This window comes from Ascidia mentula, chromosome 1 (assembly GCF_947561715.1).
Source record: "Ascidia mentula chromosome 1, kaAscMent1.1, whole genome shotgun sequence".
Lineage (NCBI taxonomy): Eukaryota > Metazoa > Chordata > Ascidiacea > Phlebobranchia > Ascidiidae > Ascidia > Ascidia mentula.
Window position 1 is genome coordinate 7,471,861 of NC_138566.1, and position 22,168 is coordinate 7,494,028.

General features: G+C 38.9%; 3 protein-coding genes across 6 annotated transcripts in view; all 3 read right to left on the bottom strand.

Annotated features, from left to right (window-relative positions):
- Positions 1 to 22,168, bottom strand: part of LOC145914539 (protein mono-ADP-ribosyltransferase PARP14-like) — a 46,055-nt gene that overhangs the window by 11,323 nt on the left and 12,564 nt on the right. The window contains exons 2-12 of one of the 2 annotated variants that reach the window (XM_083002363.1): positions 3,132 to 3,364; positions 2,880 to 3,002; positions 2,433 to 2,625; positions 2,102 to 2,186; positions 1,858 to 1,942; positions 1,235 to 1,534; positions 1,018 to 1,056; positions 783 to 912; positions 546 to 682; positions 217 to 323; positions 30 to 156 (exon numbers count right to left, since the gene is read on the bottom strand). In XM_083002363.1, the coding sequence (XP_082858489.1) occupies positions 30 to 156; positions 217 to 323; positions 546 to 682; positions 783 to 912; positions 1,018 to 1,056; positions 1,235 to 1,534; positions 1,858 to 1,942; positions 2,102 to 2,186; positions 2,433 to 2,625; positions 2,880 to 3,002; positions 3,132 to 3,324 (1,519 nt within the window). In that variant the 5' untranslated portion in view covers positions 3,325 to 3,364. Of the gene's footprint in view, positions 1 to 29; positions 157 to 216; positions 324 to 545; positions 683 to 782; positions 913 to 1,017; positions 1,057 to 1,234; positions 1,535 to 1,857; positions 1,943 to 2,101; positions 2,187 to 2,432; positions 2,626 to 2,879; positions 3,003 to 3,131; positions 3,401 to 22,168 lie in introns of those variants that run through there. The other variant, XM_083002371.1, reaches the window with a different exon arrangement.
- LOC145914557 (protein mono-ADP-ribosyltransferase PARP14-like) overlaps positions 4,310 to 22,168 on the bottom strand; it is a 30,417-nt gene continuing 12,558 nt past the window's right edge. Inside the window, exons 7-39 of one of the 3 annotated variants that reach the window (XM_083002390.1) lie at positions 16,768 to 16,977; positions 16,060 to 16,189; positions 15,821 to 15,957; positions 15,313 to 15,419; positions 15,128 to 15,254; positions 14,997 to 15,055; positions 14,637 to 14,811; positions 14,212 to 14,544; positions 13,908 to 14,083; positions 13,327 to 13,538; positions 13,018 to 13,149; positions 12,705 to 12,867; positions 12,308 to 12,455; positions 11,667 to 11,872; positions 11,295 to 11,550; positions 10,898 to 11,082; positions 10,420 to 10,579; positions 10,169 to 10,301; positions 9,792 to 10,005; positions 9,559 to 9,681; positions 9,408 to 9,491; positions 9,210 to 9,311; positions 8,525 to 8,866; positions 7,874 to 8,039; positions 7,393 to 7,632; positions 7,084 to 7,248; positions 6,579 to 6,694; positions 6,368 to 6,519; positions 6,074 to 6,260; positions 5,814 to 5,958; positions 5,564 to 5,697; positions 5,138 to 5,312; positions 4,310 to 4,808 (exon numbers count right to left, since the gene is read on the bottom strand). In XM_083002390.1, coding sequence (XP_082858516.1) covers positions 4,537 to 4,808; positions 5,138 to 5,312; positions 5,564 to 5,697; positions 5,814 to 5,958; positions 6,074 to 6,260; positions 6,368 to 6,519; positions 6,579 to 6,694; positions 7,084 to 7,248; positions 7,393 to 7,632; positions 7,874 to 8,039; positions 8,525 to 8,866; positions 9,210 to 9,311; positions 9,408 to 9,491; positions 9,559 to 9,681; positions 9,792 to 10,005; positions 10,169 to 10,301; positions 10,420 to 10,579; positions 10,898 to 11,082; positions 11,295 to 11,550; positions 11,667 to 11,872; positions 12,308 to 12,455; positions 12,705 to 12,867; positions 13,018 to 13,149; positions 13,327 to 13,538; positions 13,908 to 14,083; positions 14,212 to 14,544; positions 14,637 to 14,811; positions 14,997 to 15,055; positions 15,128 to 15,254; positions 15,313 to 15,419; positions 15,821 to 15,957; positions 16,060 to 16,189; positions 16,768 to 16,977 — 5,666 coding nt within the window. In that variant the 3' untranslated portion in view covers positions 4,310 to 4,536. Of the gene's footprint in view, positions 4,809 to 5,137; positions 5,313 to 5,563; positions 5,698 to 5,813; positions 5,959 to 6,073; positions 6,261 to 6,367; positions 6,520 to 6,578; positions 6,695 to 7,083; positions 7,249 to 7,392; positions 7,633 to 7,873; positions 8,040 to 8,524; positions 8,867 to 9,209; positions 9,312 to 9,407; positions 9,492 to 9,558; positions 9,682 to 9,791; positions 10,006 to 10,168; positions 10,302 to 10,419; positions 10,580 to 10,897; positions 11,083 to 11,294; positions 11,551 to 11,666; positions 11,873 to 12,307; positions 12,456 to 12,704; positions 12,868 to 13,017; positions 13,150 to 13,326; positions 13,539 to 13,907; positions 14,084 to 14,211; positions 14,545 to 14,636; positions 14,812 to 14,996; positions 15,056 to 15,127; positions 15,255 to 15,312; positions 15,420 to 15,820; positions 15,958 to 16,059; positions 16,190 to 16,767; positions 16,978 to 19,516; positions 20,345 to 20,855; positions 21,031 to 21,193; positions 21,319 to 21,643; positions 21,789 to 21,872; positions 22,063 to 22,168 lie in introns of those variants that run through there. The other 2 variants (XM_083002397.1, XM_083002382.1) reach the window with 2 other exon arrangements.
- On the bottom strand, positions 17,308 to 18,957 carry LOC145913055 (uncharacterized). Its single transcript, XM_083000577.1, has 5 exons — positions 18,765 to 18,957; positions 18,422 to 18,544; positions 17,868 to 18,060; positions 17,675 to 17,759; positions 17,308 to 17,493 (listed from the first exon to the last, which is right to left on the bottom strand). The coding sequence occupies exons 1-5, from the start codon at positions 18,955 to 18,957 to the stop codon at positions 17,308 to 17,310; spliced, it is 780 nt and encodes a 259-aa protein (XP_082856703.1).

Here is a 22,168-nt window from a genome sequence, read left to right on the forward strand (position 1 = left end):
ACAAGCACTGGTTGGAAACCCGCACTTACCAACTTCATCGTTGAACGTAACCAGAAACGCGGAGTTTTCCAACTCGGTTATTTCAAAAGATACGCCATCGTCTAAGTCACAGCACTCCATTAGCGCCTCAACACCATCTGTATCGTCGAATGAGCCCTATGGAAATTTACGTAAGAACTTTAAAGCCTTCACTTTTTTCTTTTATTGTATTTTTACCTCCAGCAGTAAACGATCCCTGAACATTTCAGGTACTGTCTTTGCGACAACATTCATTTTTTCTTCGTCGATGTTGATGCTTTTGGCGGTTACGGCTTCGTCGGCGCCTGTTTTTTTTTCATGAATTAAAAGCAAAACATTTACACAAGTTACAATCACTTGCGAAGTCCCAGCGTCAGTCAAGCTTATAAATACCAACAAGTTGTTTTACAAAAATACGACAGTTTCGCCAACAGGCATTAAAATTAATTTATCTTTTAATCATGTGATGCAGGAATATGATTTTTTATAAAATTTAAAACAAAATAGAACATTGTAAATGTTCTTACCATCCTCACTATCAAATACAAGCAAAATCCCATCCGGCATCGGATACGTGTGGTCAATATTTACGTGATGATTTTCACGAAAATATTCCTCCACCTCATCCAGTTTATCAACACGGTTGGTTTGCAAAAGTACACATCTAGAAAAACGTTTCAGGTTTTGTTTCGCATATTTTTTTGGAATAGCTTTTGTTCGTTGGTGTTTGGGAGTTAGATATTTAAATACATGTAATTTTATACCTGTTTCCTGCATCCTCCTGAAAAAGTTCACTGTTTTCCTGCAGAATATCAAACCAATCGTAAATTTTTTCACTGCTCCGGTAACGAGACGCATTCGGCTGATGCTTTTTTGGAGTTGAAACATTGCGATCTGACAAAAATTGCAATATAACCAAATTTGGTTGAAATTGTCTCTTGGGTGAGCGCATGGATATTAATAAAATCGCAATGGTTACATCAAATGAAATTCAATTACCCTGAAAATTGTTTGGCTGTTCTGTTTTAGAAACCCAGCCTGCAATAAAAATGTCAAACAATTATTTAGGCAAGCACAATTTTTGACTGCACTTTTGTTTTGTAAACTATAGACACAAGCCTTATCCATAATATATTACCTAAAGGTTGCTGACCTCTGTTTCAGACCAACTGCAAGAGTTGGAAAATACATACGTCGTAACAGTTTACCAACTGACCGCGGCTTTGTCTTTCCGAGCTGGTTGAGGAGGACGAGGTGGCCCTGCTTCGTGTTGGTTGCTCTTTACGTTTTGGCATTGATGACCTTTCAGCAGTTGCGATTGGTTTTTCGTGTGTATGAACCGGTTCGTAGCTTGTGCTTCGTCTGCCCCTTCCTCGACCACGATTGTTGGCTTGCTCCTCTCTGATACGGTCTCTGGCTTGGCCACGATTGTTGGCTTGCTCCCCTCTGGTACGGTCTCTGGCTTGGCCACGATTGTTGGCTTGCTCCTCTCTGATACGGTCTCTGGCTTGGCCGGCTGTCACAACAGAACAATCAACCAACAAACGTAGTTTTGCGATTGAAAATAAACTGTGACAAAATATGTCCAAAAATTATGTTTGAAATGCGGTACCAACCCCTGATGAAGTCAGGCCGCATGGCAGACGAAACGTCGACAGAATACAGTTCGTTAATTTTGTGCCAGAAGATCAGTCAATTTTAAATTTTAATATGCCAGGTAGCAATAGTAGTACAATAGAAGAGTTTTTATGTTGCAGAACAAAGGGGTGGGGCCATGGTAATTTTGCATGCTGTACCTTTCATGCTATAAATGGCAACATGAATAAAGAATTCTTTTACCTTCAGTTGGATCCCATAGGATGTACATTTTGTGGTTAAACTCAGTGAGATCCCCGCCTTCAAGCAGTGCCTGTCTGGCAGATTCCTGCAGCAATCAAAATACTTTAATGTAACTTCGGTCTGAGACGGGAGACAATGTTACAACATGGGTTACAATGAAACCAGAGAACATTATTATCATCCAACCATCAAAAATATGTCTGTGTAAAACTTTGTTGGGAATATTAACTACTTCCAAACTTACGTGGTTGGCGAAATTTACTTTCACAAAAGGCCTTCTATTTCCTTCCAGACGATTCGGCAGAAATAAGTCATCAATATTGCCATATCTACAAATCACCAACACAAAACATTAGAAAAAAGTCACAAAGTCAGATTTTCAATTATTAACCAAACTGTTAAAACCGAGGCAATATAAATGTGTTCTACTGTGGTTCGTCTCGGGTCTTTGTCGGGTTAGCTAGACGACAAGACCGTCGTGAAAGCTGCGCTGATGGTCTAAACTGCCAGCAGCTCGTTGATTTAAAGGTGCCTCATTGCTTGTACAGATTCAATATACGTTTTGAAAAACTTACTGGTTAAAATGATCAAACATATCCTTTCTGTTAAACATGTGCAATGGAACATTTCTGCATTCAATTCGCCGTTGAAGACGCTGAACCTCATCCTCCTGATAACTTGATGTGGAGTTTCTTGGTGTAGGTATCGGTCTGTCCTTGGAAAACTTCCTTTGTGTTGGACTGGGCTGTGATGGACCCTCGTTGCTTTCTGTGATTTATTTGCAATGTTTTCACAATTTTTTTAACACTTATAACGCGCATTGCACCAATGTAAATGAAACACCAAGTAGAGATACGACATGATCCGCGACTTCGTTTGCTACGCAACCAGCATACAAAAAAACAACAGAGGTGAAACCTCGGTTCCACCACGGCGTCACGTGATGACAAACACTTCCAGCTTTGTGCTGAGGGCGCTAGCAAGTTAATCATAAACCTTGCACGTAAAAAGCAAATACGAACCCTGAATGTCTGCCGTGCGACGCCTGTCAGTTCTGTTTTCAGGCAAACTGTCGGTAATGTTCAAGTCGATGAACTTGCCACGGTGCTTGATTTTCAATCCTCTGTCTTTCAACAACTTGACATCTAAAAACAAACAGGCTGGCGGTTGCTAATACAAAGTTCGTTGGCGTCACTGCTTTATCAGTCAACTGGCTTTGAAATTTTCGTGCTAAACACATATTTTGCTTTACCAATCCACTTCAAAACACTCACATTCATTATTTTTGAGAAGGATTTCGGCGGCCCCTTCGACCCTGGTGCCTTCTTCACCTCGCACGAATTCGATTGTTTGCAATGCATCCTTATCACCCAAAGTTTCACCAATTTTCAGCTTCAGTGGAAAAAGTCCGTAGCCCTTTGGAATGTCGCACACGTACAGTTCGCGGACGCTTTCATCATCAGTCATGGCCAATGGCCGCCAATTTTATCTTACTTTGAATGCAAGACAGATTCCAATCTACAGTTATATCTGCAGAAATGTATTTCCTATAACATAACTTTAAATTAGTTTGTATAGCTGGTGAGTAGATAACAGTGTAGGCTACAGATAGCAGTAGTTGTTAATCAGCATTCAGTACCTACAAACTGTGAAAGCGTCATGTTATGTGAGTGAAAAAGTGTTAAGTCTTTACATTCATTTAAGTTTTTACCCTTTTATGGCGCCCTTCCCTTCTTTGCTATCTTTTAAACCAGTACAGCTTTAGTCAGAAACATTTGGTCGAATTGTGCAGTTCACATATGACTGTTCCAACCTTACGCCTGCTTGTTTTGCGACTCTAGTTCCTGTTTCTTAACCTACAGAAGGCAAAAGGGGAAGTGATTGAATGGAAACTTTGCTCTCTACCACGGGGCTTACCCGAACTCGATGAACTTTGCCCTTGGCTATAGAAATATACTCTTTTAACATTACTTCACAAAAATACAGCATTCTGCTTGTTTATAACAGAAAAATTGCGGTTGGATTTAAATGAAATTTAAAAACGACCACGACATCTTTTTTTAATATGCTGCGTCATCCTAAAAATGCTGTTTCAGGCAATCATGAGTTTGATGTTACGTGTTTCGTAAATTCTATGGAGGTTTGTTCGTGATTTCGACTTCGCGTCATCAATGGATCTGACGTAACAATGCTGCAGGTAAAGAAATGTTTTTCCCACAATAGGATTAAGGGTTGCGCTACACGCGTTTTAATGAACACCTCCTATCTAAACCAATGCATTTTCAACTAATCTTTTCCTGCAGCATTGTGACGTATTTTAAGAAGTCTTATTTTATTGGAAAGAATGAGCAAGAGACTTTGTTACTATATATGTATTATCATGCGACGCTAATTCACAATGCAATAAAACAGAAGGGAATTAAAAGCTTATTTATTACGAACCTGTACTGATCTGCATATATATTTGTACATACCGTTGAGTTTGACCAAGAAGTAAACAGTAACTACGACATTTCATTAAAGGTTCCGCATAAAATTTAGGATACCGCGAACAAAAGAAACCACCAACACTGCTTATAGGACTAAGGAACAGAAAGTAAGAAGAAGTTTTTCAACGCATGGCTCTGCAAAAACGACAGAGGAAACCAAAGCAGTGTGTGTTACAAAGAGTTCAGACATTTACTTATACGTGAAAATATACAGAGGATAAACGCTGGCATCTCGAAATACAACGAATATAGTGGGATTTCTTATATCATTTACAACACTATCATACGGGGATCCGTCATTTTGCATCGGAATGACATTGAGGGATGAATTCCCCGCGCAGTATTTACCAGTCACTACTTCAGCTAATATCATACAACGTAGTCCTCGGCCATCTGGTGTAGTATAATCGGCTGAGTATTGTGCTGTAGTAGCAAAATAAACACCTCTTCCATAAGCTGTGCCTGTTGGAATGACAACAAACACTTCAGAACAAACAAACTGGATCGTTGGAACAGGATCATAAAACATTTATTTTACTTCAATTTACTTCACATAACGTAATTATCACAATAATATGGTTTAGAGATTAAATCATAGACAACACATGAGCTTCTGTGTGCGATGTTTAGAATTACTAACTTACTTGCACGAAACAAAAATTCCGAATAAAATTATACGGATAAAGAATTAAGATAAATAGTTGCAGTTACTCATAATTTTAATTTGCACAATACGCGTGAACTTGAACAACACCAAACAAATAGGTACTGGACAGAAAACAAATTAGTACCATTTTTTCCCGCGTAACTCCTGTCAAATCCATTCTTACAAATGCTAGTGCATGTGGAGCCTGCAGTTCCATGGTAAAGCTCTCGGGTGACATGCTTGCTTTGCAGCTTCTTCTCTATCTTAAGTTTTTGCTCCTGAAACTGTCTCCATAACGTCGGGTTCTGTATTCGGTGTAACTGTAAAAACATTTTTTCACGCTCAACAGGTGAGAACGTTGTTAACTATCACTTAAAGTATTGGTTCTCAAAAATTTTTAGTTAAATTTTCTATAAAATTCAATTTAGAGAAAAAATATCTGATTTGTGAATAATGCGGTAAAAAAATAACGCGAGCCGACATTTGAGTAACACCGACCAAAAGGAAACTTTTCATGATGTCGCTTAATTATATCGAGACGAACGAGGAGCAAATGGACATTAGAACTTACACTAATAATTTGAGACACTCCCAATAATGATGTAAATCTTGTGACCATGCGATTATATTCAAAAGAATTTGCAGGAACTGCAACTTGCTTCCACATTTGATTTCCAATGTCATCCCAGGTTTGGGGAAGTGGGTCTACGAAATAACATGAACAATTGAACACAGTTTCGTCTATTTTCTGTAAGTTTGAAACTCTTCACAGGAGAACATAAAAAAAAACACAAGAAGGCTCCCAGATAATCAAAACCTACTGTCGACGATGGAGGATATAACTTTTCTTTCTAGTTTGTATGTAAAATTTCTTGTGTAAGCTTCCATCTTTGAAAAGTCTACCGCACATTGAAGCTTTGTACCGCGTTCCATTGCAGTCACTTTTGTTTTTCCTTTTTCATCTTTCTGCAAAAATAGATGATTGTTTTTGCTAATTTGCGTATTTTCATGTTTCACAAATTTTACACCATCAACGCATGTAGTAAATGTTTACATTCAAATCGTATAAATTTCGTTTAACCTTGTAGGCCTCTTCTAACTGATAGTTGGCCCTGAGGGAAAACTCCCCTTGGCTTCCATTTTGGTCGTCGTATTTCCACATAACATATTTGGAAATGTGAAGCGCTTGTTTGAACTGGTGAATTATGTCGTTTGCTTGCGTGTAGGCTTCCAAAACATTTGGGCGTAACCCTTTGATGGTAAGTTCCCTGCGTACGTAATGTTATTTGCAATATATTGTGTTTTAGTGTCACATGCGATACCCGGACAAAAAAAACGTTTTATTCTTATGCAATAAACAAAAATCTTAAAGTACTTGTTTGAGGTCTGCTCGATCAGGACATTTTCCCTTTTGGTTAGGTCCATAAGTTCCTGTTGAACTTCCGGTCTCAAATCTCCGATCACTTCATTTTTTATTACCTTCGTGGCGCTCAACTCACCAACTACGTCTTGAACAGCTTCGAAGGCCTTTAATATAAATATTTACTTGTGTTCTTCTTTCCTTGAAATAAACCTAGAGTTGATACCTTTTCGACGTCGTTTTTGTTCCACGAGCAGAACAATATGCGAACCGCATCACGTTCAAATGATGTTCCTTGTTTTGGTATAATCGACGGTGGCTTAGGTTGGCTTTGTGATTTCCCTGTGTTGCCATGTAAACAACTTTAAAACGTAACCAGTCGCTTTTTTTGAAAAAAACATTTGGGCAACTTAAGATCGATAGGTAACATATTTATACACGTTATTTGCTGCACCTGAAGAAGCGAGATCAATCTCGCGAAAGCTCGTGCTAATAAAGTGGTTTCATAGTCAGTCCCTTATAAAAGCAGTGCACAAGCAAGCAATATATTCATAGATCAGAGACTGACACGGCAAATTGAAGAAATTGAATTATGATATTTATGAGTCAAAGTTAAGTTTTTAATGATCTTTTGTAAAACGAAGAGCTTTTTCTTATCGAGTATCAACAATATCACCGAATCCTAGCGCTTAACTAACGAATGAAAGCAAATTTTTCCAATAATCTTTTACTTTGAGAAGGTTGATTCAGGAGCGTTTCTTGAAAATCGGACAACATGTTTCCTTGAAAAACAAAAACTTTTATCTTTTGTAAATTCCTTGGATTAGTTTTGTCAAATTTGTCAATGGCGGAGGCGAAGGTCTTGGCTACCACAGGGCTGGAGAGTCCAATTCCACCTGCAAGTACGGAGAGAAAGTTAACTTACGACAAATTCATTTGGTTCTATGTTGCATTAAATTATCACCCTTTAACCGACAAGATATCTTGCGCAGGGTTTTTGGATTTGTGTGTCGGAAATGGGTCAAAATTTCGTATCATACCTGTACCAACCGGTGGAACAGCTAAACTATTGACGCCAAGTCTGTCGGCTTCTGTGAAACAGTCAATGAGAACATTCTCAAGTTGGTTTGGATCGTTCGGTGTATCAATATGCAAAATATATTGGCAGAGATTCCCGCCTGTCGTTACTCTCATGCTGTTGGTGTGACTAATCGGATTGGTTACCCACTCCTGGACAATTCCTTGACCCGCTTTGGCCACAAGAGCTTTTCCAACCTTGCCTGTAAACAAGGTGAACCGTTTTTTTACGAGTATGTTTGGGGAACGAATTATTAACAATCTGGAAACCAGTACCATGTGTGCTTCCGGGGGACAGGTTATATATTTGTTTTCAAACATTTAATGCAAAAATTTTTGATACATTAAATTTGCATGCAAACAGTCTTCATTCATGTAATGTCTTCCAAAAGCTCAAAGTCAGAATACATTAATGTGCCGGGAACTTGGTCCTAATTTCCTCACCGGAAAGTGTAAATTGCCTGGTCGAGTTAACTATAGCAGGACTGCTAGTCGTGGTAATGTCTCCTTGTTTTACGATAACTTGGATTGTGGTTAGGTTGACAGTTGCTGGTGCCGGATTGCTTGTTGGTACTTGAGAAATGTTGGCTGACAGTTCTGTTTGTGCAGCCTAAACATAAAACCAATATCATAACTGATAAATTTGCGCCCAATTTCGCATTTCTTCTATTTGAAACAAATTAACTTTTTTGACAATCCCAATTCCCTCTTTAATATAGTCACCCTGAAAGTACTTTGACATGATAGTTCCTGTGACGACTGAACGAAACTGGGTGTGTACACGCACAGTTTCGACCTGAAATTAGTGTGCCCGCTAGTGTAAAAGCTAGCACAGTGCCACTGTCAACAGCTGTACTGATGAGACCTTACAGGTCGAGAGAGTGCGTGTACACAACCTGTCTGCAGCTTTCCAATATTATGGCTTTTTTGCACATCATTTACATTAGTTTTTAAGATTTTGCAACACGCAAATTGGAAAAGGGCATGTGCCATTGGGGATTTTTAGGCTAGGATTTAATCTGGAAATCATTGTTGCTTTCACAAAACAGAAGACAACCTTACATCGCGTGAATGTCGTACTACATGTATACATACCGAAATAGTCGAAGCCTCGCCGGGATAAATCACCAAATGCACATTAGTAAGTTTGCTGGCTTCGTAGTTCCTCACTACCTCATCAAACACCTTGACTACTTCTTGTGACGGATACTGGAAACTGACAGCTCCTAGAGCAGGGAAGGCGATTGAAGAATAGCCGCTGTTATCGGCTTTGTCCAGGCATGTTTGAATCGCTTCTTGCAAGAATTCCTCCCCATTGTAGGGATTGTAGTTTCCGAACATCACGTGATACACCTCTTGGCAGGAAAGGTTAAACCCAGGGGTTGAAACGACGTCACCGAGTTTAAGATGTTTGTGACTGGCTTGGTGGCAAGCTTCCTGTAAACGCAAATAAATTCGATATCCACTCTAAATGAAAGCATTTGATTTTTCATTAAAAACTTCTTTGGCTCTGTGATCTTTATATTTGCTTGTTTTTTTTTTTGCAGAGATATATATGTATTGTTGGGTGCAAAATACTTGGAGTTAATTACTTGAAATAGAAAAGCCAAAGCGAATATGCTATTATTGATATTAGCTTTGACTTTTTTATTTCATATATGTATTATTTTCTGCCTTAAGTTTACCTCTAAAGAAAACTACTTTTGCATTGTGATCTTTATGTTTGTTTGTTTGATTTTCTGCAAACATAAAAATGTATTGTTTTCTTTTTAAAGTTTACCTTTAAAGCAATTCCGGCCTGCTTAAGGAGTGCTTTCGATATTGACGATCCTTGACAGTTGACAAGGTTTTCAGGGTTAGTTGACGTCACAATTACATCGGCCTAGCAACAAAAACCGGTTTTTGAAACAAGGAAGGCACCGACACAAATTTTGGACACCCTATAAACGTTTACACTAATACTTGGTCAAATTGCTACCTGGAATGTGGATATATCGCCCATAGCGACAATGAACTGCAGCTGCCTTCCTCTTGCTTTGTTTCTTGGCGTTGTGTGTTTTTCCTACAATACATTCAAAAAGCTGAATGAGTAAGTTTGTATTCTCGCTCAGTCAAAAACATTTACACACCCTCGGAGGGGATTCCAGGATCACAGAATCCTCCAATGGGATGTTTTGGTTGGAATTGACAGTTTTAAGAGATTTTTCGAACTCTCTGACCGTTTCCTTGTTGGACATTTCAACTAAGGCCACCTGTTTCAAAAAAACATTCTTTACATAACGAAATGTAATGTATTTGAATTGAATTTCAATCGAACAGCAACAATAGGATTCATATCTACGTTATTACAATCAAAACGAACCTGTTGAAGTGAACTTTGTTCATTGTAAGTGACAAAATCCACGATAGCTTTCACAATGACTGGAACACAAACCGACGCTTTGCCTCCGAATATTCCACAACTGATAGCGGGAATGGCGATCGATCGCAGATTTTGATCTGAGGCTTCACGAAGACAATTTCTAACGCAGTTTCGAAGATCACGTTGACAAGATGCACTTGTTCCCTGTTGCCAACTGTAAAAAGTTCTCCACTTTAGCAGACATTTGCGGAACCAAAAATAACCAAAATAAATTAACATTGTTTTTAGTGTCGACCGATTTGGATGAAAAACTTATTGTCAACCCAACAATTCCAAAAATATGCTTTTGAAAAATTGGTGTATATTATATCACTTACATTGGCCCAACTGTATGAATTATTCTTTTAAAATGAAGATTCCCGGATCCTGTGCTTACAGCTTGACCAGCCTCCAACCTTCCGCCTAGTTTTTGCTGTGCTCGCTGCATTTCTGCTTGTATTCCGTGCCCACCTGCACAGAGCATCACATTTCTTAGTTTTTATCAAACTGGGATTTTGTAATCACAACGACTGTTTGATACTAGAAAAAGGAAAAAAAATATGCATTGTTGGACAAAATTCTACCACACCTTTTCTCAGAATAGCTCCAGAAACTCCACCAGGTAGCAGTTCAAGTTGAGTATTAGATGCGTTCACAATTGCATCGTATTTGACTGTGGTGATGTCGCCCACTATCAAGCGGATTTTAACGTTGGAATCTGGTATTGTGACTGTTGCCTTTGTGCCCAGCTGAAAACAGGAAAACTTTAGCATGTTTCATCAATTGTAAATTGATATTGCGCTGGAAAAGAGTTGATTTATCCAAAAACAAATTGCAAAAGCCACGGTATTTTTCGGTTGAAGTTTAATGAACTCCAAAATACCGATTCACTCGTGGTTTTGTGTAATTTTTAAAGGTCCAAAAAATTTGCATATACTAGTGATATACTGACAGTTTAACAACAGTTAAACTTCTACATAACGATACATTTATATATTAACGAAATAGACAACCGTTGAGTAAACCTGGTTTAGGCAATCAAAGCAAGAAAACATTTCTGCATTTACCGAACTGGATGATGCACTATCTTCATCCTGGGAATCTATGACACCGATGCAGTGATTTTTCGTTGCGATCGTCTCAATTTGCTCTCGACCTCTTCTGCCTCGGAAATATCCTGGCATCCCTGGATTCTGGATCGACTTTTCCACGAACGTTAATTCGGATGCAACTTCCTCCAGCCAAAGTTCAACTAAACAAATGGAACAAGATATGTAACAAATGTTTTTAACCAACAGCTCAACAGCTTTGTGTGATATTATCAGCGAATAAATGACGTAACGCATATTGGTAAGATTTTACTAAAAAAATTACGTGTAGATTTTGGAATATTATGTCATTGTAAAGTCGTTTTACTTAAAAATGTGTATTTGCGCAACCAATCCAACTATCCAACGGTTTTACCATCCATTGCATATCTGATCTTCCCTTTCACAAACACAACCGACTCGTCTGGTTTAAAATCCAGTCTGACTTCTTTCAACTTTTTGCTGCTGTCTTTGTGTGACTTTAAATGATCTTGAAGATATTTGATGACGTAGCTGCTTCCACTAAAAGATTTGGTGACCACCACGTTTTCACTGATGTATTTGCTGACGTCATTGTAAGCTTGGTGGAAAGCTTGTATCAAACCGACCACGTCGATACTCGATTTGGGAATCTTGATAAATTTCACAGAATATTCAGGTTAGTTGTTCTTTGTACATCAATTGAAATTGTTTTTTCTTTGAAAGTAATGTTTTCTTCCCAAACAATAAAGTATTTATTTGCACTTACGTTTACATAAACCTGCACAGCACCGGAAGAGGACGCGTTCTGTATTAACCTTTTCCACTCAGGAGTACTGATTACTTCTTGAAATCCTTCTTTCACTGGAATCGTTTTTTGCTCCACAATCTCGGCCAGGGATGTCTGGGCCTTCTCAAGTTCACTGGCATCACAATACTTGATGCAAACCTCATCGTTGTTTAATTGAAGTGACGCTGAAAAAGAGGATATGAGTCTCGGTCACGACGAGCCAAGGCAAAGTGGGGTGCTTTTGACTCCCAGCGTCGTATAGCACGTGAGTTTGTGCCCTATACCTCATATTAAAGCACGCATTTCAGCATTAGCTATATTGGAGGTTTTATCGGTAAAATTTAATTAACTTTTGCTGAAAGGCAGTCTGTGAACGAATCGCGGAACACAACACGCACAGTACATTCAACGACTACACTACTTTCAATGTTGGAAAATTTTACACACAATAACTCGTGTGTGGCGTGTTAGTGATATTTCGCCATCACATACAGATGAGGAAATTAGCTGTGGTGCTGAAATCGGAAAGGCTACCGGGTGAACGCGATTCGAAGCCTTCCAAACAGAAGATGTGATGTCGTAATACTCGTCCAACTTATGAACAGTTCAATCATACTTACCATATATTTTATCGCTGCCAAATTGAGATTGTATTATTTGCCTCACGTCGACTGCACCAGGTTGTAATCCGTCAACCTCACTTTTTAGTGACGTAAGCAGATATTCTGATCGACTTCCCATATTAGGCAGAGTGCGTGTTGTGAGTTCCTTAACAACAAAATTTAAGCGTTAGTATTTATAAAACATCAAAAAAATAATCTAGATCTCAAATTACACTACAAGCTGAATTTACTCCACATAACTTTCGCCTAACTCCACATCGCAGGTGGCATCATAATTTTTGACCAGTAATAATTTTTACTGAATTACTGTTAATTGCATATCAGTGAAAACAATTGCAAAAAAACAGAGTGTTATTGCCGTTAACCTCATCAACTAAGACAATTAAATATTTACCATCATGCCGTTGGTCAGTTTTGTCTTGGCTTCCTCCACATTTGACCTTGGACCCTTGAACTCGATCAGTCCTTGCTTATCTCCTGTTTCTTCAGCTCTTATCTCAGCATCATGTTGCAATTCTTGGTCGATTCGTTTGATGACGTTGCATTCCCGCAGAGCTCTGACGTCACAGAAAATATACGATCAGAAGAAGTTTGCAGAGGGCAAAATTTTATTTAAACAGTTCAACGATTCCTTAATTTTCTTCCGAAAAGCAAGATAACTTTATGTCAGACGTCTCATATCATCAGATTATATACTTGTGACAAACCTAAAGTTGTTCGTCGGTAGGTTCATCGACTGTTCTGTGACGTCACACTTCCTTTTAATAAACTGCAAAACATCCGCTACTTCATCGTCAATTCCGGTAACCACGACTTGACCTTGGTTGTTCGCGGCCCGTCTGGTTAGTACAAGAACATGGTTTTAACTCTTAAAGCGTGCTATGACTTTATACGGCACAATTTTCAAAATTATGGCATTGGTCCAAGCATGACTCACTGATATCATTGCGACCGAAACTATATAATTTAATGCTGCAAGGTAAACGATTTGCACAAGTAAATTTTTTTTTAATAACCTGATGTAAACGTCAACTCCTTTCTCTTTTTCTACATTAACCCTCAAATATTCATGGTCTTCTTTCCAGCTCATAGTTGTGCGGAGATTCATGAGGTTGGTGGCATCGTACGTGGCCGACTTCGTGCAGAACTTCTTGAAAAACTCGTCCATAATCAAAGTACATCTTTCCTCGAATTCCTCCTGGTTGTATTTTATGTCTTCGTCCAATTCCTGAAGTGTGCATGTATACGTTTACAATACAGTATTTACGTTTTCCTTGCAATTTATAAAGCGTTTATTGCAAAATGCAAGAATTTGCGCTACTTTGCGAAATGCCGATGTGAGCGCCTGGCTCGATAACGCTTACTGTTTTATTGGTGACTATATGCCATTTTTTATCTAGTGTTGATCGATCTTGTGAGTGGTAACATATCGTGCCATTGATTTGAATGTTATTTCTGTCAACAAATTGTGCAAATGTGTGAGACGAGCATACCTATGGAAAAGGGGATCTACCAAACTGCAAACTTCTTTAAAAATATATAGGCGATATGAAAATTGTCTGCAATCCGAATAAAAAGCAACATCGTTAACATTCACCTCAACGCTTGGACGAAAGCAGAAAGAAACATCGTTCATCCTTTCAACCACCTCTAACTCACACAAAGCTTTAAGATCATCGTGCATCTTGTCGAACCCTTTCTTTGACTTTCTGACGTACTTGATAACGTCACGATCGACTTGGGGGGTGACCCGAAACTCTTTAACAACGGTTCCTGCAACGAATATCAATAGTTGTCAGCGTGCCAAAAATTTTAATATGCTCGAAGTTTTTAAAAGTAAACCTAGATTAGATAAATTGTTCTGTAACAGTGATAAACAAATTCACGCAAACACCACTTACGTTTTCTCTGCGCACACCTCGTCGTTTTTGGCGCGCATTTTCCTTTTGAACTTTCGGCAGTATCACGCGGCTCGTTGGGGTCCTGACTCTTTGGTGCCCTTTCTTCTTTCTGTGGGTTGCAACCAGGTCCGTCCACATTCTGTTCCGATGCACTACTCGATTTATTAGCTTTCGGTTTCGATTCTACAAAATCTACGCTATCGGCACTTTCGTCGCTGTCGTCACGTTTATCTTCAGCCTCAACAATGTTGCGGAAATAAAGGGAAACCTCCACTGGTTTATTTTTAATTTGGAGTCCTTCTTTGGAGACTTTTTCATAAACTTTTTCGGCATCTGCGGATTAGATTCAACAAGACGTTGAAATAGAAATAGTCAACAAGACAATGTACAAACGTTATACAGAATAGGGACACCCATTCCTTTACCTTCGCAATCGGCAAAGTAGACAATTGCTGATGTATTCGCTCCATTTCTGTCCACTTTCGTCACTTTACCGCCACAATTTTTTCTGTTTTGGAAAGCCAACTTGAGGGCGTCGTTCTTAACATTTTTGGGCAGGTTTTCCAATTTAACGCAGTCGCTTCGGCACATTGCGTACGCCTGTCATTGACAACAGACAACCAAATATTCGTATCGAAAATTAAATAGCTGTTAGACATGCGAGCAAACTGAACGCCTGGTTAAAAGTACATGCATAGCATAGTTCGTTGATTCACATTTACTTTCATTTAAAGAAATACAGCGCAAAGTGCGTAATGGGTAGAACAATCTAGACGGGGACTCACTTTTGGATTGTAGTCATCGAGGTCTGCGCTTTCAATTTCCTGCACAATGCTCTCGATGTCTGTAGGCAAAATTAAAAACAATTGTGTGACACAAAATTCGTAACACAAAGATGCAATAAACATGCACTTACCGACTTCATCGCTGAACTTGACCAAAAACGCTGAGCTTTCCAGTTCGATTACATCATACGACGCGTCATCCTCCTTGTAACAAAAGTCCAGCAGCGCCTCGACGGCTTCAAGATCGTCAAACGTTCCCTATGGAAAATTATGGAGAAGGTGACCCTTAATTCTTTTGACCTTTTTGCGTGTTTACCTCTAGCAAAAAACGATCCCTGAACTTTCCAGGTACTGTCTTTGCGACAATATTAATTTTTTCTTCGTCAATGTTGATGCTTTTGGCGGTCACAGCTTCGTCGGCGCCTGTTTATGTAATACTATGAGTCCATGGGGAAGTGATGGGAAAATTTGTACACAAGTTACAATTACTTGCAGTGCCTTTTTTCTTCGACCGCCTTGCGCTTGTTTTTTTTTTGTATCGCATTGTGTTTATTTACACCTGACGAAGCGAAGGAAAATCGCGAAAGCTTGTGTACCATTTACAATACAAAAGTCAGTCTTTTGCAAAAGAGTGCCAATCAGAGAAAGAATTAATTACTTGCAGAATCCCAAACATTATTCATGCTAATACCGCGTCATACATTTTAAACCATGATATTTTACGAAAAACGCATTTACCTGATATACTTGCTTTCACCCAACAATACGTAGATTTGTTCAACTCAATGTGAATACCGAGCCATAAGAAAAACTGGTGTTCTTACCATCCTCACTGTCAAATACAAGCAGAATCCCATCCGGCATCGGATACGTGTGCTCAATATTTACGCAATGGTTTTCTTGGACATATTCCTCAACCTTATCCAGTTTATCAACGCGGTTGGTTTGCAAAAGTACACATCTAGAAAGACGTTTCATATTTTGTTTTGTATGTTATGTTGCACTAGATATTTACAATTGGTGTCTTATTAGTGATTATCTTGATGGGGGAAGGATATAGTACCTGTTTCCAGCATCCTCCTGAAAAAGTTCACTGTTTTCTTGCAGAATATCGAACCAGTCGTAAACTTTTACATCGTCTTGATCACGGGACGCCGTTGGCTGACGTTTGGTTGGAGATGAAATGTTGCGGTCTGACAAAAAACACACATGAGAAAAGTTTCGTTGAGCTAAGGAATATTCACACAAAATTAAATTGTTCCAAATACTTGTGGGTCGTTTTGTTTTAGAAATCAACCTCAAATGTACATCAATCGTAAACAATAATTTAATCTAATTTAAATACTTCCGGAAAAAAAAGAAAGTATCTTTTTGTCTTGACTTTGCTTTGTGGACCATGTACGTACAAGATCTATGTCAAGAATTATCAGTAGTTCATACAAGAAAATTCGTAACTACAAATGCTATCTGTTTCTAGTAGTGATTTTTTATTCGTTGATGCGGCATTAGGGAATCCACGACAACTTCTGAATATGCACTTCAAGTTTTTGAAAAATATTTGCGCAATTTTAATGGGCCGTTCAACATCCCCAATTCGCCATGTTGCAAGGCAAACAAAAACATATTGTATCTTGCTACTCTGTCTTGAATCTCAGCACAAAAACCTTCGGGGATACGCAACTCTGATGCAATTAAAAGAGATCCGCAAAGATATGAGTAACACAGACAAGAATTGTACAGTAGCACAGCGCAACAAAGTTTACCAACTGACCCCAGCTTTGTCTTTCCGAGCTGGTGGAAGAGGACGAGGTGGCCCTGCTTCGTGTTGGTTGCTCTTTACGTTTGGGCATTGATGGCCTTTCAGTGGTTGCGATTGTTTTTTTATGCGTAAGAACTGGTTCGTAGCTTGTGCTTGGTCTGTCCCTTCCTCCGCCACGATTGTTGGCTTGCTCCCCTCTGATACGGTCTCTGACTTGGCCAGCTATTACAAAATACTTCAATTAAAATCAATAAGTCATTATATTCACGAGTCACTATATTCACATTTGAATTTATACATGCCAATCTAATACAAACAGCAAAGCTCTGAATTTGCTGATAAGTTCAGCAGAAGACTACAACACTAGCTGTACAAGCAGTGCACATCGACAAGCATATCAGATACGAGTGGATAAATCGCGCTGATGATCTCCACAGTCCAGTGTTTGAACCGTTTTTATTTGTGCCATACTTATCAGAACATTCCCAGACTTGCATTTATATTAAGGAAAATATATATAAAAAACATAACCCTGCTGTAAAATAGTTTTTCCTATGACAGCACGGGGTTCAGAGGAAGGAAAATGAAAATTTGCACTTTTTTGTTTTTCCCTGCATCCCTATTATATTTGCTGTATATTCCTCGCATATTACCTTCTGTTGAATCCCACGAGATGTACATTTTGTGTCCAAACGCATGGACATTCCTGCCTTCGAGAAGTGCACGTCTAGCCGATTCCTGCAGAACGTAAAAGAATTGTGTATTACATCGCACAATATTGAACAGGATTTTATGCGGATGTCGGAAAACGCTTGGGATCACTTACGGAAACGCAACCCAGGAATATTTTCATTAATCAATGAAGAAACAGTCGTAGTCAAAAAGATAAATTGGAGAGTACTAACTTCAATACACTTACATGATCGCGGTACTTGACTTTCACGAAAGGAGGTCTATTTCTTTCTAAGTAGTTTGGAACAAATAAGTCCTCAATATTTCCATACCTGAAAATCACCATCACTCCCGATTAAAAGAAAGATAATTAAAGAAACAAGTTTTTTTCTACAAACAACCAACAATTTAAAAAAGTCATATTTAAAGAAAACACATACTGCTTAAAATGATCAAACATATTCTTTCTGTGAAACATGTGCAATGGAACATTTCTGCATTCAATCCGCCGTTGAAGACGCTGAACCTCATCCTCCTGATAACATGATTTGGGGCTTCTTGGTGCAGGTATCGGTCTGTCCTTGGAAAACTTCCTTTGTGTTGGACGGGGCTGTGATGGACCCTCGTTGCTTTCTGTGATTTATTTGCAATGTTTGCATAAAATATTCTTCAAATATATGTTGCCGCATTGCATCAATATAAATGAAACATTAAGTAGAGATGATTTGTCAAAGCTTTCAAAGTATGGATTAAAAGGTCGATACATTTTTTGCCCACGCGCTCATTCCCAATGACGTAACGTACTATCCACGGCATGACGTAACGTACTATCCACGGTATTCCTACACTACTATAACATTCACAAAACCAAAAGCGGTGAGACATCGCTTCCCACACCGCGTCACGTGATGACGTTCCTGAAACACTTCCTGTTATGTGCTGTGGACGCTAGCAAGTTAATCATAAACCGTGTACGTAAAAAACAAATACGAACCCTCAATGTCTGCCGTGCGACGCCTTTCAGTTTTGTTTTCAGGCAAACTGTCGGTAATGTTCAAGTTTATGAACTTGCCACGGTGCTTGATTTTCAATCCTCTGTCTTTCAACAACTTGACATCTAAAAAAACAGGCTCGCGGTTGCTAATACAATGCTCGTGATTCGCCATAAAACACCAGTTAGTTTTGTGGATTGGGTCGTTTATTTATTTCGAGCTATTTTGTAACCTTTTATCTCTTTGGACATAGGCATCACTGCCTTATCAGTTAACTTGCATCAATACTTTTTGCGCTAAATCCCTCACATATGTTACTTTAACAATCCACTTCAAAACACTCACATTGATTATTTTTGAGAAGGATTTCGACGGCGACTTCGACCCTGGTACCGTCTTTACCTCGCACGAATTCGATTGTTTGCAATGCATCCTTGTCACCCAAAGTTTCACCAATTTTCAGCTTCAGTGGAAATAGGCCGTAGCCCTTTGGAATGTCGCACACGTACAGTTCGCGGGCGCTTTCATTATCAGTCATGGCCAAGGGCCGCCAATTTTATCTCACTTTGAATGCATGACAGATTCCAATCTACATATATGTCTGCATAAATGTATTTCCTATAACATAACTTTCAATTAGTTTGTAAAGCTGGTGATTAGATAACAATGTAAGCTATAGGTAGCAGTAGTTCTTAATCAGCATTCTGCACCTACAAACTGTGAAACCGCCGTGTTATCTGAGTGAAAAAATGATAAAATTTTCATATGCATTGAAGTTTTTACCCTGTTATACTGCTCTTTTCCTTCTTGGCTATCTTCTTATATTGTTTTTTTTCCTATGACTGTTCACTGAAACTAAATGACTCTAAGATGACGTAACTTGTTGGTCCGTCATCTGCTATGCCTGGCGGGCTCCTTTGACTTGTGTGTATGCTTTAAATGGGCGATATTGGCTTGCATCAGTATTCCATTACTTGTGGTTCCGATTGGACTGCCGCCGTACGTTTTTTCTATCTTCAATAAAGGATTGTCATACTTTGCACTTATCAATACACTGAGACTTTGGTGACAATCTGTCAACTACTGAGAAGTTTGTTTGCTTTACATTTTTTACAACTGCTGCATTTAAGTGATACAAATGTGCCCCAAAATAAAAATAAATACACAATGTAAAGTGTTTGATATGAAACACGGACGGGTTAAAGCAAAAGCTGAGAATTGTAATATGAAAACCATTGAAGAGGGAGGACCAGAGTGATACACGTTCGTTATTGAGAAAAGGTCGAAGGAAAGGGAACAACGAGAAAGCAAGCAAGATTCACGTGTAATGCTTCTAAAAACATTCGTACTCACTGCATGACATAATTTTTGAAGAATTAGGACAAAATATATGCAAAGTGTGGAACCGTTACGGTGGAAAATTTGATAGCGCGTAGTATAGCTGCTTACTTGCGAAAAAAGTGTCCAAATAATCGATCAACAGCAACGGAGTCATTCACATTGACTTTGTGACGAAACAGGTTGCAAATGAAGAAAGAATAGTTCAAGATATATGAAAAAAAACTATCATAGGTTAATATTCAAAATAAAGAAGCTTTCGTGCCAAATTTTTTTGAGAACCTTCATCGATTTGTTGCAACCAATGTAACATTATCACATGTACGTTAGTAAATATGTGGGGTAAACACTCGAATCACGAAACACGACAAAAATGGTCGGATTTGCTTGCTTGTTAACCACACTGTCGAATGGCGAACCGTCTTGTTGCATCGGGGCCACGGTGGTGGCAGATGTTCCGACACAATAAGTTCCTGTGATGACCTCGGCCAGAAACATGGAACGGCGCTGCTGGGCATCAGGAGGCGAAAACCCGTGTGAATAATTCGAGGTGGTGGCAAAATAAACCCCTCTTCCAAACGCCGTGGCTAAACATACAATCAAAAATAAAACATGGAGCCAATAATATGATTATTTGAGCTGCATACGGATGATCACTGTTTCGACCAATGAGCTATCGACCTTGATATAATGTGACACGGGTCTGATGGCACTATTGGTTTAGCTTTGGTTGGCCATAGTGTTTCCGCAGCTTGTTTCCCGGATGGTTGCACCTAGTTTGGTGTCCAAGGGATGGCGGTGAACGCATAGTCACCAGAAAGTGGAAGTCTTTGCCTGGCCGATTGGCCGGCAAGATCATCCATAGTCACACCAAGCTGCACTGGTGAGAATTTATGGGTTGAAACAGTGGCCATCGGCATGCAGCTTACAAAATACAATTGAAAGTCCACAAACATAGTAAATTAAAACCAAACTATGTAAAAACCAATGATTTAATGCCAATAACAAAACGTAAAGTTGTAAGGCATACCAAAGCTGCACCGATAAGATTATTAGGAGAAAACAGTAGAGCTATCTGCAGATCACAAAAAAACACACCATGTTTTCCGGCATAACTTCTGTCAAATCCATCCTTGAGGATTTTGTCGCACGTGACTTTGTCCGAACCGTGAAACAGCTCGCGGGTAACTTGTTGGTTCAGCATTTTGTTTTCAATCTTACGTTTTTGAGCCTGGAATTGGTTCCAAAGTGTTGGGTTCTGTATGCGTTCCAACTGCAAAACACGAGCTTTATTTTTACTAATGCCGCAGATGCAATAGTTATGACAATACACCCGCTTCTCCTGCGAAGTTTTAGAAACTTATGTAATGCCATGGAAATTGGTTTCAAACCAAAAATACAACCAATTCAATGTTATACTCAGTGTTTATACTCACTGATATCACGTTCACACCGAGTTGGAACTTCTGTAGAGTGGTTTGATATTCCGCTGTGTTCGTTGGTACCACGACCCGTTTGCACATTTGGCCTCCCATGTCATCCCACGATGGAGGAATGGGAGCTAAAATTAGTTTCAACAACGGGTGTAAGTTTTTAATACTACTGAATTGTATGATGCTACTAACATAATTTTAGTAATTTAAAGCAACGCTTCTGCAAGGTTGGCGAGGCGATTGTTTATTAAAATCTATGTTCAATTTTCGTCGGAATGATATTCTTTAAAAAATTCATTATACCTACATTTTTACACCAGCAACAGCGGCACCATAGTTTCATAATGATACTGAAGTCACTCAAGTTTATAAAGGCCTTTCATGTTCACAATGTTGCATGACATTATACTTCAGTTTACAATGGTTACTAAAGTGCCTCATCAATGTGCTTACTGTCAACACTTGATGACAAAACATTCCTCTCCACTTTGCATACACCAGATCCTGTGCGAGCCTCCATTTTGGAAAAATCGACGGAAAAGTTAAGCGAAACTCCACCTTCCACCATTTGTACATTAGTCTTTCCTTTGTCGTTTTTCTGCACGGTGTACAGTGGAACAATGACAATTTAAAACACAAACTTTTTCAGCTATAACTTAACACGAAATCAAGAACACAAAACCTTGTGGGTATCTTCCAGTAACATGTTCGCGTGCAACGAAAACTCTTTCATTTGGCTGTCGTTTTGGTCCTGGTACTTCCACATGACGTGCTCGGATATGAGCAATGCTTGTTTAAACTGGTGAATGATATCGTTTGCTTGGCCATAAGCTTCTAATACTTTAGGCCCCAGGCCTTTTAGAGTCAACTCGCTGTAAACAGCAACCACGAAATATTAGAAATATGTGAATTGGCATGACATTGCATGTACACTTTATAAATATACATTTTATAAAACACCTGTTGCTGATGTATAAT